At 29.6% G+C, this 17076-nt stretch overlaps 2 protein-coding genes across 3 annotated transcripts; both read right to left on the bottom strand.

Annotated features, from left to right (window-relative positions):
- Positions 1 to 4596: 4596 nt before the first annotated feature.
- LOC107949136 (uncharacterized) lies at positions 4597 to 7331 on the bottom strand. The gene is made up of 2 exons (XM_041111607.1): positions 6349 to 7331; positions 4597 to 5067 (listed from the first exon to the last, which is right to left on the bottom strand). The coding sequence occupies exons 1-2, from the start codon at positions 7106 to 7108 to the stop codon at positions 4727 to 4729; spliced, it is 1101 nt and encodes a 366-aa protein (XP_040967541.1). The 5' UTR covers positions 7109 to 7331; the 3' UTR covers positions 4597 to 4726.
- Positions 7332 to 11527: 4196 nt separating this feature from the next.
- Positions 11528 to 13675, bottom strand: LOC121228251 (probable protein phosphatase 2C 9). 2 transcript variants are annotated; one of them, XM_041111606.1, is made up of 6 exons: positions 13457 to 13675; positions 13073 to 13182; positions 12605 to 12847; positions 12205 to 12481; positions 11961 to 12115; positions 11528 to 11876 (listed from the first exon to the last, which is right to left on the bottom strand). In XM_041111606.1, exons 2-6 carry the CDS (start codon positions 13097 to 13099, stop codon positions 11736 to 11738), a joined length of 843 nt encoding a protein of 280 aa, XP_040967540.1. In that variant the 5' UTR covers positions 13100 to 13182; positions 13457 to 13675; the 3' UTR covers positions 11528 to 11735. The 2 variants fall into 2 exon arrangements, with proteins under 2 accessions (XP_040967540.1, XP_040967538.1); XM_041111604.1 differs by having other exon boundaries at positions 13311 to 13654.
- Positions 13676 to 17076: the final 3401 nt, after the last annotated feature.

The following is a 17076-nucleotide window of genomic DNA, read 5'->3' as shown; positions in this document are numbered from 1 at the left end:
GGCATTAGACCTGAGTTTGAATTTTAGAAACATATTATTTTTTATTTTCAAGAGTGGATGAAAGTAAATGAAAAAGTGTTATAACCCATTTGTGTTAGGACACATGATAAGTCTACAGGAGACCTAGATAGTAAATCTGCCACCAGCAAGTCGGGAGATCACTTGTGAAATCATCCTCCTAAGAAGAATACCACCCATACAACGGATGACCAGGTCTTCATTGGGAACACGAAGTCGTTTGGTCACCAAACATCACGTGAGCTCTAACTATTTATCCCATCAGAGTTAGAATGAATGACATAATTTGTCCTATCACAAACATCCTCATCCCATCGAAGAAGTTCCTCCCACGTGCTCTGTAATGATGGCTAAATAGCAAGTCCAACACGTTAACACCATATTATATGAAACTCTTGCTTATAAATGTAACGACCCGATTTCCAGTGGTGTCAGAAAATACGGTTTTGGAACCTTTTTTCTATCAACTAGTTCATAAATATTAACTAGGATTATTTACGGAGTTAGTATAAAAATGTATTGAGATTCAGTTTAAGTAATTTAGTCGAAAAAGTGATTAATTAATGTCTAGAGACTAAATTATAAAAGTTCAATCGCTATAGATTTTTAATTAGAAAAAGGCTTAGGGACCTGATAGCAATTATCTCAAGGACTAAAATGGTTATTAAACCATTGTTGGGGATCGACCCGATTAAGCAACGAACAAGTAAAAATAGCGGAAGAAATTGAGAAATTGAACACACAAATTTAATGTGAAAAAACCCCTCCAAAGAGGATAAAAAACCACGGGCAAAGACAAACTTACTATAATGGCAAAAGAACGATGAGTACAAAAGATGGAGATAAAAACTAAATCTCGAAACTCGAAAAACAAGGAACCCTCAAAACGTAAACACAAAATTCTCCAAAAGTGTTTGAGTTCTAATCTCTAATCAGTGTATTTTCTAAGGTTGTAAAAGAGCCTATTTATAGGCTAAATTCATAGGTCAAACAATAATAAAATAATCTAGACTAATCAGAATTTGATTGAAACAAATAAACAGAGTTTAACTAAAAGATTATTTCTCAAATTTGACTGAAATAGGAGTCATACTTAACAACCATTGTTTTCTTATAGCTAGTGGACGATGATGATTATTTTCCATTAACTTAACTAATAATTAAATTGTTATAATAAAACCTAACTAACTAAGATTAATTAAGAGATAATCTTAGTATAAATAACATTTGAGTGGAAAGAAAGATGATATTATCATCTTCTTCCACCGTCCAAGAGAGAATAATAAAAGAAAAACTTCATTTTTGGAGCTTGAAGCATTCGTTCAAAATATTATTAAGGTAACTAAGCCTTTTTCTTATCATTTTTATAGATTCTTTTTATCATGGGAGCTTGATTTAACTAGCCCATGTATCAGTTTGTTCAATTGTTGAAGTTTTGATAAGTTTCCATTGTTAAGAATTGGATGAATTAGGTGTGAAATTGATAGAAATTAAGCTTAGATTATGAAAAAGACTAAATTGTAAAGCTTAACAAGATTGATTGTGAGCTTTGTTACATAACCTATTATGAAATTGTGGAAGGAATAGAAAGTATAAGGTCCCTAATAAGTAAATGTGAAATCAGATTTTAATCCGAAACTCTATACCAAAAGTTATGCTTGTCCTAGATTTAGGGACTAAATTGAATAAATTGCAAAATATGTTTGGCTTTATACTTGAATGTGAATTGGATGGAAATTGATATTTGGTAATTTTTGAACTATTATTCATAGCTAAAGATGATGACACATCGTTAGGAGGGAAAGAAAATACGAGAGTCGACGACGAGTGACGTGAACTTACAGTTTCTATTTCTATTATTCGAGACCAATATTAATCATTTTAAATTCACGATATTTTGAATTATATGGTATTTAGGTGAGTTGACAATGGTTATTTGAATTGAATTGCTAAGATTAAGATTGAATATCGAGATATGGACTAAATAGAATATAATAGAAAGTAGCATATTTAATTTATATATGATATTTGGTATGAAATTGTGTTGAAACATGTTATAAGATGTGTTGAAATGGTGAAATTGATGATGAATTGAGAATGATGGAATATGAATTGAATTATATAATAAAATTGGAAAATTGATTACCTTATTAGCTATTCGAACAGGGTCATATATAGTTGGCATGCCATAGAGTCAGGATATTGATAGAAACCATCATTTCTAGGCAACTTGGGGTGGTAGGTTGTACATAAAGAGTCATCATTGCTTGGCAATCCGAGATTATAAGATAATCATATTGTGAAAATCATCATTATCGGACAACCCGGGGTGGTAGAATGTACACGTTCAAAGTCATCATTATCGGGAAACCCTGGTGACGAATTTGTGTACCCGTTCTAATTTCATGTCTGGTTAATAGGGTTATAAAGACATGAAATAGCTATATGGTAATTGGAATGAAATGTGATTGGATTTGGTATACTTGTATACATATGAAATGTGAATTTCGGTAGCATGTGAATGATCATGTGATTTTTTTTAAAACGAGCCTTGGGGGACGATTGAATATGAATGAGCTAATAGGCTCGAAAATGATCGAAATGATGAGATGAAATTGAGTGTATATATTTTTATACAAGTTGATGATTGTATATGAACAAGTACATGTTTATAGATGATAATGTGAAATGAATAGGTGAAATGTGAAATGTGAAATGAATGAAAGATGATATGACAAGTATACATAAATATGGCATGGTTCAATTATATGAAATGAACATTAAGTTGATGCCATTAGTTGATATGTTACAAAAGAAAGAAATGCTAGCTTAAAGTTGAATAGCATGAATGGTAACTTTAGGTGTATAAGTAATGAATTAATGTGCAAAAATGACTCTATGCATGTTCATATGGTAATGGAAGTTTTGGCATGAAATTGTATGTGAAATGGCTACAATGTGTGCATTTGAATTAAACTTGTATTATACTGACTTGAATCATGAAAATATCACTGAGCTTTATTGCTCAACGTACGATTTGCTTTCTCCGTGCACAGGTGTAGATAAAGTTTGAAGTTCCAAAGTGTGATCCAGCATTTGGCCAGTAATCTTTAACTCAAAATGTTTGTATAGTCTCATTTTGTTTAATTTTACACGATAATTTAATTAAATAATAATAATTAATCCAACACCGTGAAAACCATACTAATTATTAAGAGAAATAAAAAAGTAGGCAAATAATTGTTTTAAAGTCACGTCCTCACTGTCTAAAGACAAACAGCAAACTGAAACACTTTAATAAAGTTCGCTTTTTCATTTAAATTATTACACTTTTTATTTTGGAAGATTTTAAATAATATTTACGTGTACGTAAATTTGAGAATAAAATGGAATTTGCTTGACGTTTATGCTTTCTTATTTTAATGCAACAAAAAAGAAAAACACGAAGGGTTTCCATCAATTACAGCTAATTAGGGCCAAGCTGAAAATAATATTTTTGAATTAAAATTAAATTGTATATTTTTATGATAGTTAAATATAGTTTTATAATTTTAATAGCTTTATCTTAATAAATTTTAAATGATTAAATTAAATTTTATCATTTTTAAGTAGACTAAAATATAAGTTTATCATTACTAATTTAAAATTTTAAAAAATTATAAAATATCTAAAGGAAAGTTTTCTTATTTTAGAAAAGACCGAAGCCTGCTAATTCCCTAGCCACTGAAGCTAATGATTAGTTTACAATTTTATTTTTAAAGAAGGTTTAAATTGTTTTTCTAATATATATTTAAGTCGAATTTAGTTTAGCCATTAAAAAATCCAATAAAATTCCATTAAAAATATAATTAAGATAGCCATTAATATTAAAATATCCAATAAAATTTTAAACGTTAGTTGTTCATTGCTATTACGATTGAATATTGCTTGAAAAATATAGTAGAAAAGTACTGTGAAAAAAATATGGTTTAATAATTTTTAAAATTCTTCGTTATTGTAAAAAAATTGTAATTGAAGATTAAAATATATTTTTTGAACAAGACAGTGAAAAATAAAGAACTAGTTAAATTATATAATATTTAAATAATTTAATATAATGGTATATAAAATATAAATTTTAAATACTTTTAAAGTAATTAATATATATTATTTGTATTTAATATAATGGTCTATAAATTATTTTGTCTCTATATTATTCGAATTTCGAAATTTTTCAATAGTTGCTACGTTCATTAACTAAAATGATATTTACTTTTTTTTTTATAGATACTATGTGAAAATAATAAATTAACATAATATTGTACGTGTGATAATATGTTTGCCATGTTTAAATCTACAGTATAGAATAAAATAAAGACTAACATAAAACACCTGCCAAAAAATACTAGGTACTACTTTTGGGTCTAATTCTAAATTCCATCCTTCTACTTTATAAACTTGAAAAACTAATCTTTTTATTTTAATTTGTTAGAATTTGATCCTCGTACTTAATTAAAAGTGAAAAATAAATCAGAGTTGTTAGTACAGACATGAATCCACGGTTATGGTTGTACCAAGATTTTTCTGACTATACTTGGATCACGAACAAACTTATATAAAAAGAAAAAAGATTCATACAATTTAGGCAGGTTCATAAAATAATACCCATATAAATATCCTAATCATTGAGCTTAAAATATTCCTTATATAATTCAAAGATGATTCAGGCTTACATCTTCAATGGAGGAAGAAAGAGCTTACGAGAAGTGGTGCACCATCGAGCATACGAAGCATGGAGGTTAGGCCAGTCGGAAGATAGGCAATACGTGAAATGGTGAAGCCAAACCGAAAGCACTTGCTCCTGCTCTTCGTGTTGTAGCATGGCGATGGTGTCTTCCAATATCTTCTCGAGCTCGGCTCTTTCGCTTAGGCTCAGTACCGGCATGTCCGTGCCGTTACTACCTCTGCACAACAATGGCAGCCATGAAGTTAGCATCTTCATCTTCGTTTGCCTCGACCCTTCTTCGGTCGCTTCCGAATCCATATCCTTCATTTGTTTGAATAAGAAAGCTGCATTATGAATAAACATGCGCAAGAAGATATGTTACTTGGACTTGGGTCATTTAAGATACAGGTAACAACATAAACACCAAGGTACCTAAAAGTCATTTATCAAAATAATCATGGACTTGTCTTTTGGGCCCTTATGTTGAAAGAATGAAAGATTACGTGAGGGAAATGTACAACAAAATGATAGTCAAACAAGATTAAGAGGGTTCGAAATTTGGCATAAAATAGACCAAGTCCCTATTGGAAGAATATTGCAAGCACTGTCAGCCATTCGAACAGGCGAACGGCCTAAGACTTTGTCTTTTTCGACTATTTTTCTTTGCTAAAATTATGATTTTGATCCCATACTTCAATTCTAAATTTCTGGTCTTTTTCAATGTCATTGTTAGTAAAGTTGATTAAATTTAGAGTAAATTATCAAAATATTCATTTTTGTTTACATCAAATTACATTTTAGTCATTTATGTTTAAGATATTACGATTTAGTCACTTACATTTAACATGCTATAATATTTTAGTCTTTGAGTTGTTAATTGTCATTAACAGTATAACAGTAAACTGACGTGACACATTAAATAATTATTTCAAACAAAAATTTTAAATTAAAACATACAATTAGTTTCCATTTTTTTTTATTTTGAATAATTTAATTTTTTTCCTTTATATTTTTAAAATTTTTCTTTTTATTTTTTTCGTTCTTTTTTGTTTCTTACTTTGTTTTCCTCCTTCGTATTTTTTAATGTGATTTTTTAATGTTTTTTATTTGTTTTCAAGAAAATGAATGTATAAAGACCAGTTCTAATAAATGGAATGCATAGAAAAATTATGTTAAAAGTGATGGAAAATAGAAAAAAATAAAGGGAAATGCAAAAGAGATTGAAAAATATATATATATATAAAAAAAGTTAAATTGCTCAAAATAAAAAAAATATTAAAATTAATTGTATAATTTAACCCAAAATATTTGTTTGAAATGATGATTTAACGTGTCATGTTAACTTACCATTATACCATTAACGATAATTAATGGCTCAAAAATTAAAATGTTATAACATATTAACGTAAATGACTAAAACATAATATTTCAAATATAAGTGACAAAAATGTAATATGAGGTAAATAACAATAACTATTTTAACAATTTACCCTTAAATTTAATACTATTAATCAAAATTCTGACATGTACTTTAGGATAGTAGAAGGAATAAATTATGGCGAATACTAAATCTTAAAATTTTAGGATAGTAGAAGGACTAAAACCAAAAATAGAGGGAAACATACCCAAAACCTTTACCAGGGAACCTTGAAGACGCGGTTCAGCCGACAAAGAAAGCCCGGCGAGATTTGAAGCCGATGCCCATCTCTCAACAGCCTCTTCCTCAAATCCACAACCAGCCAATTCCTCCGCCAACCAAAGCAACTCAGCCGCCAGCTTCTCCATCGAATTCCCCGAACGGCTCACACCCACTCTCCCACTCCCTACCCCAACCGCACGTAAAAGCCGGTTCAACTGATAAGAAACCGGTCCAAACCCAGCACCATAATGACCAACCCTGCCTTGCCCCAATTCAAGCATTGCAGCTTCAACCAGGCAAAGTGTCCTCGAAAAAGCCGCCGATAAAACCGTCCGATTCATTTCACGCAAAGCTTCAATATCTTCCTTATTGTTCTCTTCTATAAGCTGTTCCGCTAAAGATCGAACGATCCCATACTTGCTCGAGCTAACAGGAATGTCATTAACGCTCCACAGCAGCTGCGAAAGTGCCCGACCGATCCCCGAGTCACCAACACCACCATAGCCAACGAAGTAGCCGCTGCTTTGGGTGGAATCATCGTCCGCTTTTAAAGATTGTGAAAAAGAAGGGAACAAGCGTAGGAAGAAGAGAAAAGAAGCAATGACGAGATAACGAAAGATTTCGAGTACCTTGTATTTTTCTGCTAAAACTAAGATGGATTTATCGGCATAAACAAGTAAAGAAGTCACTGTGTTGCGAAGGAGTAATGGTGCCATGAAAATTGCAGAGTTCTCCATCATGCCCATGCTTTATTTTCTCCCTTTTCCTTCGGTTTTTTTGTGGGATATGGTTTGATTGTGTAAGTAAAAGGGAAGAACTTTGATGGGGTTAAAGACTTGAGGAAGAAGGAAGTGAATTTGTAGGTTTTAGGCTTATTGGGGTTGAATCGAAATTGTTTAATATACGAGGGATGGAGATTTGTGGGTAATACTTGTCAATGGGAATCTCGAGTATATACTGTCGGAAAATATTGGATATCTCTTGGAAATAGCTAATATAGATTTTTTTAATTTATTTAAAGTTAAAAATATAAAATTATTAGGTTGCTGAGGTATTTAAAAAATTACAGTCACTCAATTATGATTTTTATTTTATTTTAGTCATTTAATTATTAACTTTTTATTTAATCACTAAATTTTTTAAAATTAAACATTTTAATCAGTAATTTTTTTATCAATTTAAATTTAATTTTTTAATATTTATATAATTTATCTTAAATATAAAAAATTCAATAAATTTTAACTCTAGATTCTAAAAAAAATATTTTAGTGTGAATCCTACATCCCAAGTGCTCACTTAAACTAAGGGGCCTGTCTACCTAGAGACCTACATTATCCGATGAAAAATCATTTGGAAGACTTCTTGCAATACATGTGTTACATCCCAATGCATGTTATAGCACCAGCTGTCTACTTAGGAGCCTTTTTCATCTAATCATATAGTAGGAGTCCCACAACCCTACTACATAGCCTATAAAGGTTGCTGTTCATTGAAGCCTACAAGCAGTTCATCTTCCACCTTTGCATGAGTATTTTCTTTTATTTAGTTTATTTTTTTTGTCTTATATTATAATATTTAATTTTATTATCACTGTTAACAAACCGTCCATCTAAAAGGAGAAACAGGCAGAAAAGGGTATTAAATCCCTTAAGTGAACCACAAGCTGAGTAATCTTTGAAAAATTATAGTCTAATTTAAGTTTTTTATATAAAATTTATACCTTTGACCCTCAAGAATTTTTAATTTTATTTCAACCCCTAATAGAAAATTCCTAACTCATGTATATTTCATAAAAAAATAAAAAAAAATTCATAAAATTTATTTTTATATTATTCAGGTAAGTAATAAAATACATATAAACTATCACGAGGGTTATCACATTAATATCATTAATGTAACATTATTTATCTGATTCGATCGTCGGACTTAGGTAATAGAATGCTATAAGAAAAAATCAAATAAGTTGCATGTAATTTATTAACTAAAATTTCAATTAATTATCATCAAATCACCTACAATCAAATATAAAAATATTTTGCAATTCTATATGGACCTAATCGTGAAATCTAGGCAAAAAATAGAGTTGAATTGTAAAATTTCAACATTTTTAAGTTGGTATCGATGCCGTTTCGATACTTTATTTGGTATTGATACCAAATCAAGATTCTGATTATTTACAAAAACAAGGGCATCGATATTTTATGAACAAAAATCGATACTTGTATAAGCATCGATATCATTTTAGCATTCTATTAGCTTTAAAAACTGTTCATATGGTCAAGTATCGATACCAAATGCCAAAATATCGATACTTGAGCTCAGAAATAGTAATAACTTATCTTTAAAATGTCCATTTCATGCCCAAATCACATACTAATCAAAAGTAAACTATATCAACCAAAGACATATCTTAATATCACCTACACAATCAGCCTAAATGTCTAACGAATGTGTCTACACCTCAATATCAAGCCAAATATTCAAGCATTCAAGCATTCAACATTTGATTTCATATAAGCTTTATAACCTAAATACTTGAACTACCAAATAATTTTCAAACATAACATAGATATAAACATGAACTTACTAGCTCTTGATAAGCTTGAACTAAACATGCATCACTTAACCCTTCCAATACATGATAAAACATTCAAATTCACTTATAAAACATACACCAAATACTGTCATCCGTTGCAAAACTATGTACCAACCATCATTATCACAACTATGCATTAACCAAATACGCACCTAGCATATTAACTTCTCAACTATCAAACCATTATGCACATAACCAAACTACTATAGCAATATAACATCAACTTGACCATTTCCATCAACCACATATAGAAACACATATACACATAACATTCAAATACCATCAAGATACAAAATGATCATATTGCCAAAAAGACTTCCTAAGTACATGCCAAGAAAAAAAAATTATAACATCACAACATTTGAGTTCGGGATTGCCGCTGGATGTTGAGTCGATGATCGATTCTTTAAAGTTGGTGGTTTGAGTCTCTCTCATGCAAGTGATTTGCATAATTAATATTTTACAATATACCAACACTTATCTCATAAACCTTGCAGGTCGTATTCCTACTGACAAAAATGCTCTCCTCTATGAACTTTAAGACTCTTGACAAAAACGAGAGATAAAACTTAAATACAATTCAAGAGATTTAACTGATTGTCCAATAGACAACACCTAAAACATTTTTTCTCGCAAAATCAATCTCCCTCAACAACAACCATATCTTAATAAAAAAGAGTACATAATTACATTTTTTTTAAAAATAAATTCAAGATTCAGTTCATCAATGATAATAAACAAAGGAAAAAAAATATTTCCTTTTTCCTTTAAAAAAAATGACAGACAGGCAACACGCCATGCCTTTGGCAGCCACGAATTAAAGATATTTAAACGAATTAATTATATATTATATACAATAATTAATTCACCAAAAATTAATTAAAAAGTATATTTAATTCATAAATAAGGCAATTAAAATAAGTCTAATTGCATATATTGGACAAAGATATCTTAGGGTATAAAAATGATAATGGGATATTTTTAAAATTTCGTATAATATATTAATTATTTATAAGAGAGAATATAAATTATAATATTAAAAAAAATGTTGTACTAATATAGTTGATTAATATATACTCTAAGCAAGATTTTTAGAACTGGACCAATGGTCGAATTTGTCATGCCATTGGGTTGTAGGATTCAATTAAATAAATCATTAAAAATCATAAAAGAATCCGGCTCAATCCATTTTTAGTTTGATTCAATTAGTTCGTACCAGTTCATAGGTCAATCGATCTAATGCCTCTCTTCAAGCCGATACCCCAGCCAATCTGGTCCGGATCAAATAACCATGACTCTAAGTCTCTATACTTTGCACATTTAGAATTTAGTACTTCTACTTTTATTTTTAAGAATTTAATCCCTCTAAATTCTGAATTTAAAAACCTACTTTCAAATTATATATAACCACATAACATTGTAATTGAAAAGTTAACTATATTAACTATTTGAATTAATCAATAACATTATAAAAATATAAAGAAAGAATTATATTAAAAATTAAAGTATAAGGCTTAAATCTCAATTTTAAGCATATTAGAAGGACCAAAACTGCAAATTAACCCTCATTATAAAATGGAAAGAAGAAAAAGAAGAAGAAAAGAGACAGGTTAAGAGTGTCACGTGTCAGTATGAGATATATAGATATATATTTAAAATTTTAGTTTATTTTAAGGAGTAAAATTGAAATTATATCACTTTTAAAATCTCAAAAATATATATATATATTATAACCTGAATCATTCACATAATAAAATTTATATATCTTAAGTATAATTATAATAAAAAGGGTTACCTGAAATATAATAGAAAAGGTAAAATATACAATTAGTTATTCAATTATTAGCTTGTTTTTGTTTTGGTCATTAAATTATAAAACTTTATATTTCCATCACTAATGTTATTCTTTGTTTCTGTTTTGATCACCCCCTGTTAAATCATTAATAAGAAAGATGTAACTTTTTTTTAATTAGTGAAATTCGTAAATAGAGAGGATTAAATTTATTGAATTATTGTCGACTAAATCTTTGTTCGATTGGCATCAACATTGGTATCAATACAGGAGGATGTGGGTTTAAGCACACTAAAGCACGTTTATTCTCCTATTTAAGGGTTGGGGAGGGGTAATGGGTAGTTCTAGGTATTATATAAAAAAATTGTTGAACTATTTAGAATTAAAATTAAATTGATAGAATATGTAAGTATTGAGAACTGAATATAAAACTATACCAATTAAAAAAAATTCACAACCTCCCATCAAAATAGAAACAAAAGAACTAACATGATCATTTTTATAATTTGGTGACAAAAAAATATAATTTTTTAGTGAATTTCAATAATTAGACAAAGCCCGAACAACTGATGCTACTAGCACAACTTGAACTCAAGTCACACTTGAAACAAATGAACATTCTTAACTATCATGCTATTACATGGGACTTTAAATATTATAAAGAAATTAAATGTAATAAAATATATAACTACAAACTAATTAATTTGAAATTCTTAAAAAAAAAGTTTTTCAATATTTTAAACTATAAATATTAAGATATTATAAAATAAAAAGAAATCAACTGTAAATATTTTCCCTGGAGCTTTTCCAACCATAATTGAAGAAATCAAGCAATATATGAAAGCCGCATTAGAACATTAATTTTACAAAAGGAGACAGGAGTATATGGAGACACTGAACCTTCACCATGATTCATATTTACTCCCATTGATGATTCGTATCATGCGCAATCGGGGATGTGTTTTGGGTCGCATTCGGTTTTCATTCACCCCTTCAAACGAACTACGATACAGGAGATATCGTCCTTGCTGTCTCTGTTCAATGCCTCCGCTGCTAGCTTTTTCGCCGCTCGTTGCGGATCCTTGGTCTTTTTCGCAATGTCGACTGCTTCTTGGTTCGACATAACCTGGATTTGGTTCGATAGAGTATGAAAAAAACGAGATAAAAAGAAACATGAGAAGTTGTTGGTGTCCGGAGAGGGATGAATTACCTTCCATAGTCCATCACTTGCAAGGATGAGAAGGTCAGTATTCGAGTTAATATCGGCATTTTGTATGTCGGGATCAGATCGGAGGTGTAATTTTAAGTTCTTGTCCCCGAAAGCACGGGAAACAGCAAGTTGGCCGTTCACTCTTGCAACATCCCCTGGGATAAAATGCAATGCATACAATGCGTAAGCCTCCCCGAAACAAACTTATTTACTTCGATTTATTAAGGGTAGTTTTCGAAATAACCTGGCAAGTTCGAGACAAATCCGCCTCGGTTCTCGATGCTTCCTCGCTCTGTGCTGGGCTCATGATCGATACTCATCTGCATTGCTTGTCCATTCTTCGATAAAACGGCACGTGAATCTCCGACATTGGCTACCCATAGTTTTCGCCCATCTATCAAAATCGCAGTGACAGCAGTCGATCCCCCTCGTCCTAAGTCCGGACTATGCGAAAGAATCGCTTGGTCTGTTTTCTCATAAGCTTTCAAAATCGACCTATTGGGATCGGTCCAAAACTCCTCCTGCAATCCATATAACAAAAAGTTGAAGGACGTACTTCAACAAACAATGCATGTAACCAGCGAGTTCCGGCCGGAACAACTTGAAATTCGGATTATTTCATATTTGATTGTTCGGGAACTCACATCCTTTAAGATATTGGGGAGCAAATGCTTTTGCAGATAGGCAGGCACACTGTCCCCCAAATGACCATCATATATAGCAAAAAGTCCGAGTTCGTGCCCCTGAAGTTGCGTGATGAACTTTGCGACATGATAATCCTCCATAGGATGATTCGCTTTACCTTTCAGTAAAGCGAATCCATACTTGACAGCGCCGTTATGGCTTCTGCCCTTCCCGGAACTACATGAAGATCGTCCTCCAACAATCTAAAAGAGAATAATAACAACAATTATATGTATTTTGCATAAGATTTTCCATATGATTTCAATGTTCTTGCATAACATCAAAGATAAACACAAAATTTGCCGTAAAGTCAAAGCTACAAATTAGGCTTTTATATATAAGATTATATAAAAGCCTAATTGAGAGCTACAAATTAGGAAAAACAAAAGAAAAGAAAAATCGAAAAGAGAGTTAGTTGAGAAAATTACAGAGTTGAAGCAACATAGATTATCCATATGAATTGAATCCACTTCCTTTTGCTACAAATCAACATCTAAAAAGGAGCCATTTGTTTTCTTTTTTCTGGGAATTCTTCAATCTGCAAAATCAATCAAAAAAAAAACACAAAATCATGAAAAGGGTATCTAAGAATTTACATAACCGATCAAACAAAAACACCCAATTCCCGAGAAAATTCAAAAGAAAGAAAGAAAACCCAGAACCGACCAACACTTGAATTGCACAATTCTTGACTATAATCTTTTGAAAGATTTAAAAAAAAAGAAAAAGAAAAAAGAAAGTCTACAGTACAGTAAGTGTTATAAAAAAGAAAGAAAACCCAAAAAACAAGAAAAGTTTTTTTGAGGGGCTGCCCTTATTGACTTTTTTGGGTTTTGGAATTTTCTTCATGGTTTTACAGAGTGTAGAAAGGAAAAAAAAAAGGGGTTAGTTTTGTGTTTAGCTTAGGCTCCTCCCATGGTGGAACAGTGGGGGGAAGGGTGAGAGACCCCACAGGGGGTGAATTTTATGACTGAAAATGAAAGTCTTAGACTGTTATGTCCAATCAAAGGGCTTCTTCTTTTTTTTTTTTCCTTCCCCCACCATATTAAAAGATGTGTTTTTATGATTGGAGGTTAAAGCCAAGTATTAAGTGTTTGATTGATATGTAAAATTCTATTAAGGGTTTAATATATAATTTGACCCTGAACTTTGTTTATTTCTATATAGTTAGTCTCTAAATTTGTATTTTGCCAATTAGGTTGGTACCTCCACATTAGTACTGCTAGTTTGTGCTGATGTGACACTACTAGCCAATTCGGTAGTGTTATGTGATAGCCTTTTAATGAGACACGTGATAAACATAAATTTAAAAAAATAAAAGTATATAAATTATGTTTGTCACGTGGTATTATGAAGAGACTACCACATGACACTATCAGATTGGAAAAAATGTCATATCAACATAAGCTAACGGTGATAGCTGAAGAGACCAACCTAGTTGATGAAATGCAAGCTCAGAAACCAATGAGGTCAAAAAAAAAAATTAAGGACCAAATATATACAAATAGACAAGTTCAGGGGCTAAATTATATATTATCTTATCTATTAACATCAAATTTAGCATTTAACATTTACCTCTTTTTATTAAATTGATCATTATTCTTTTTTTAAACTAAATTTAATCTTTAACTTTTAAAATGTCAAATTTGACCATTAACTTTTAAAAAAGAGTCAAATTGTTTTTTTAACCAAAATATTAGCTAAATGTTAATTTTTTAAAACATTTCAACCTGATAATCCAAATGTGCCCATACTAATTTTTTTTCTAAATTTTTAGAAACTTTTTATTTTTGAATATTATTTTTTTATTTTTTTACAAATTTTTATAAGTTTTCAATTATTTTAAATCAAACCGGTGGTCGAATCGGTTAGACTATCGATCCACCAGTTCGAATAAAAAAGATTAAAAATAAATAATAATAAAAACTCAATTTAACTAGTTTTTTAGTCGGTCCATATCGGATCTCAATCAAACCGGTTCAAAGCCATTCTTCAAATCGATACCCAACCAGTCCAGTCCAGTTCAAACATCCTTTAATATTTGTTGACATAGTATATAAGACAAATAATATCATATTAGCATGAATTATATGTGGACTACTAAGCGGGTTGTCATGCTAATATTATTAAAAGAAAAAGTAATGTTTCAGACTTTTAATTAGTATTTCCATTTAAAAAAGTGATTTGACTCATTTTTAAAGATTAAAGGTTAGATGTAGCTTAAAAAAAAGTTAAAGCCAATTTAACAAAAGATGTAAATATTGAGGATTGCATTTGACATTATATTTTTTTTATATACAAATTTTAGTTCTGGTTTCTCTATGCATAAATTTGAAATCTATTCTCTATAATTTATACAATGTTAAAGTTTTTCTATTAGTCATTATACTTTGTGAATGTGATGGACATAATCCATGTACATTAATTTGGTCATTTTTAGTCCTTATATCTTTCAAAATTTAAGTTTCAATCACCGCCAAATGATTATTGTTAAATTCATCAAGTTAAATTTTGTTATTTCTCGAATCTAATCGAGTTCGAGTTTTGAAAATTTTTAAAAATATAGTATTAAGAAAGTTTTAGTCCTATTTAGAGATTTAACTCAACTCAACTCGGGATATAATCAAAACTCAATGCGACAATGTGACTATTACATGTTAGAAGTTGTTAAATAAGATAATGAAAAATAACAATTTTATGTTATGTTATGTATAATTGTAAAACAATTTATATGTAATGGAATAGATATAAATAAATATAAAAGGATGAGCCTTTGTTGTATTCATGGGTTAGTATCTTCACTCGAGATAAAAGTATACCCACATTAGTTAATATCCCTTAACCATTAAGCTATTATCGAGAGTTAGATGAAATAATGAATGAAATTATTTTATCAAATATTTATAAATATATTTTTTTCCTTAAATAGAGAAAAGCAAGAATAATTAAGGTCAAGAGAAGCCAATGAAAGCTCGAAGGTGTTCAAAGCCTACTGCATTGTTTCTTTTTCAAGTTTTCTGTTATTTATTGGTTGATGCTTAATGTTGATGTCTTGAAGAAGAAGTCTTACACTTTCAAAGGCTGGTTGAAGCTTCCATCCTATTTTAGTACATCCCAAAATTATGTCTACAAAAAATAATATCATAAGATTTAAGCATAAAAAAGATATCGCGGAGAATAAGGATTTTGGCTTGGAGTTTGTTCGCAAACTTGAAGTGCAGAAAATAATATCAGAAGCTTAATTTAACTTGTATAATTTCAATTTTAATAAATAAATAATTTTATCAAATTTTAAAATACATATTATTTTACATCATTTTTGATTATTTGGATAAAGCTGTTCCAATTTGAGGGCCGTGACTTCATCAGGAATCATGTGAATTTAATCCTACCGGCTAATTGGGCAGTCAAACTTTGTTTTGGGTTTGATTTGCAGAACTGTGTCCTATGGACCGTTGACCGTTGACCGACGTCGTGTTGTGTATTTGTAATTATTTATTATGATTATAATTATTTGAATGTATTACTTATAATTGTAATTCAAATTTTTTAAAAATATATATAAGGAAATTGTAATTAAACATTTTATTGAATATAATAAAAATAAATTATTAAATGAAAATATAAATTAAGAATTAAATACTTTTTAATCTTAAACAATTCTTTAATTGATATATACACTGGGTCCTTGTTAATTTAACATAATTTTTAAACATTTGGTAATTACTTTTATTTGGTAAATTATTTTTATTGAATTAGAAAAAAAAATTGTAAAGACATTAATTATATTTTTCTACAAATATCATCTTAATTAAAAAAGAAATAACATTTAAAAAAGAATATTTTTTTTTTGGATTTTTTTACTTGTATAATGCAATGCAAATAAAAAATTAAATATTGAAATGGTATGTCAATATCATTATTTATCAAAATGGTATGTTTGAAACAGTAAGAGGGAGAGAGATGGGCAGCACCTATGATTTTTCTGACACACTCATTGAATCATCATTACAAAATGATGTGTGTTTAAAAAATATATTTTTTAAGGGTGAAGAGGGAGAGATGGGCAGCACCAGTATTTTTTGATGCAAAAATACGGTATGACTGGTGGAGGAGGAGAGAGAGGCAGCACCACATTGAAATTTGATGACCTAAAATATTCAGAAACTTAATATGTAAATTTGTTATTTTAATTGATTGCTAAATAAAACTTTTAGGTGCCTGGCAAACTTTAAAAAGGTTAAATTGTTTCATAAGCCTTTTTTATTTACTATTTTCATTTATTTTCTTTCAGCACAAATAATAGAAAGACCTAATTATTAATTAATTTTAAAAAAATTTCTAAAAAAGTATTTTTGTAAAAAATCCAATTCCAACTAGAAAAAAATTTATTTATTTTTAAAAAAATAATTTTACAAAAAATTTATCTAAA

Source organism: Gossypium hirsutum, chromosome A04 (assembly GCF_007990345.1).
Source record: "Gossypium hirsutum isolate 1008001.06 chromosome A04, Gossypium_hirsutum_v2.1, whole genome shotgun sequence".
NCBI classification, from domain to species: domain Eukaryota; kingdom Viridiplantae; phylum Streptophyta; class Magnoliopsida; order Malvales; family Malvaceae; genus Gossypium; species Gossypium hirsutum.
This window is presented reverse-complemented; position numbering and strand designations above follow the sequence as displayed.

Coding starts and splice junctions, on each gene's coding strand:
- LOC121228251 (XM_041111606.1), bottom strand. CDS start 13,099: ATGGATAATCTATGTTGCTTCAACTCT. Junction 12,482..12,604: donor TCCCCAATATCTTAAAGGAT/GTGAGTTCCCGA, acceptor TATGGATTGCAG/GAGGAGTTTTGGACCGATCC. Junction 11,877..11,960: donor CAAGTGATGGACTATGGAAG/GTAATTCATCCC, acceptor AACCAAATCCAG/GTTATGTCGAACCAAGAAGC.
- LOC107949136 (XM_041111607.1), bottom strand. CDS start 7,108: ATGGGCATGATGGAGAACTCTGCAATTTTCATGGCACCATTACTCCTT. Junction 5,068..6,348: donor TTCCCTGGTAAAGGTTTTGG/GTATGTTTCCCT, acceptor TTCATAATGCAG/CTTTCTTATTCAAACAAATG.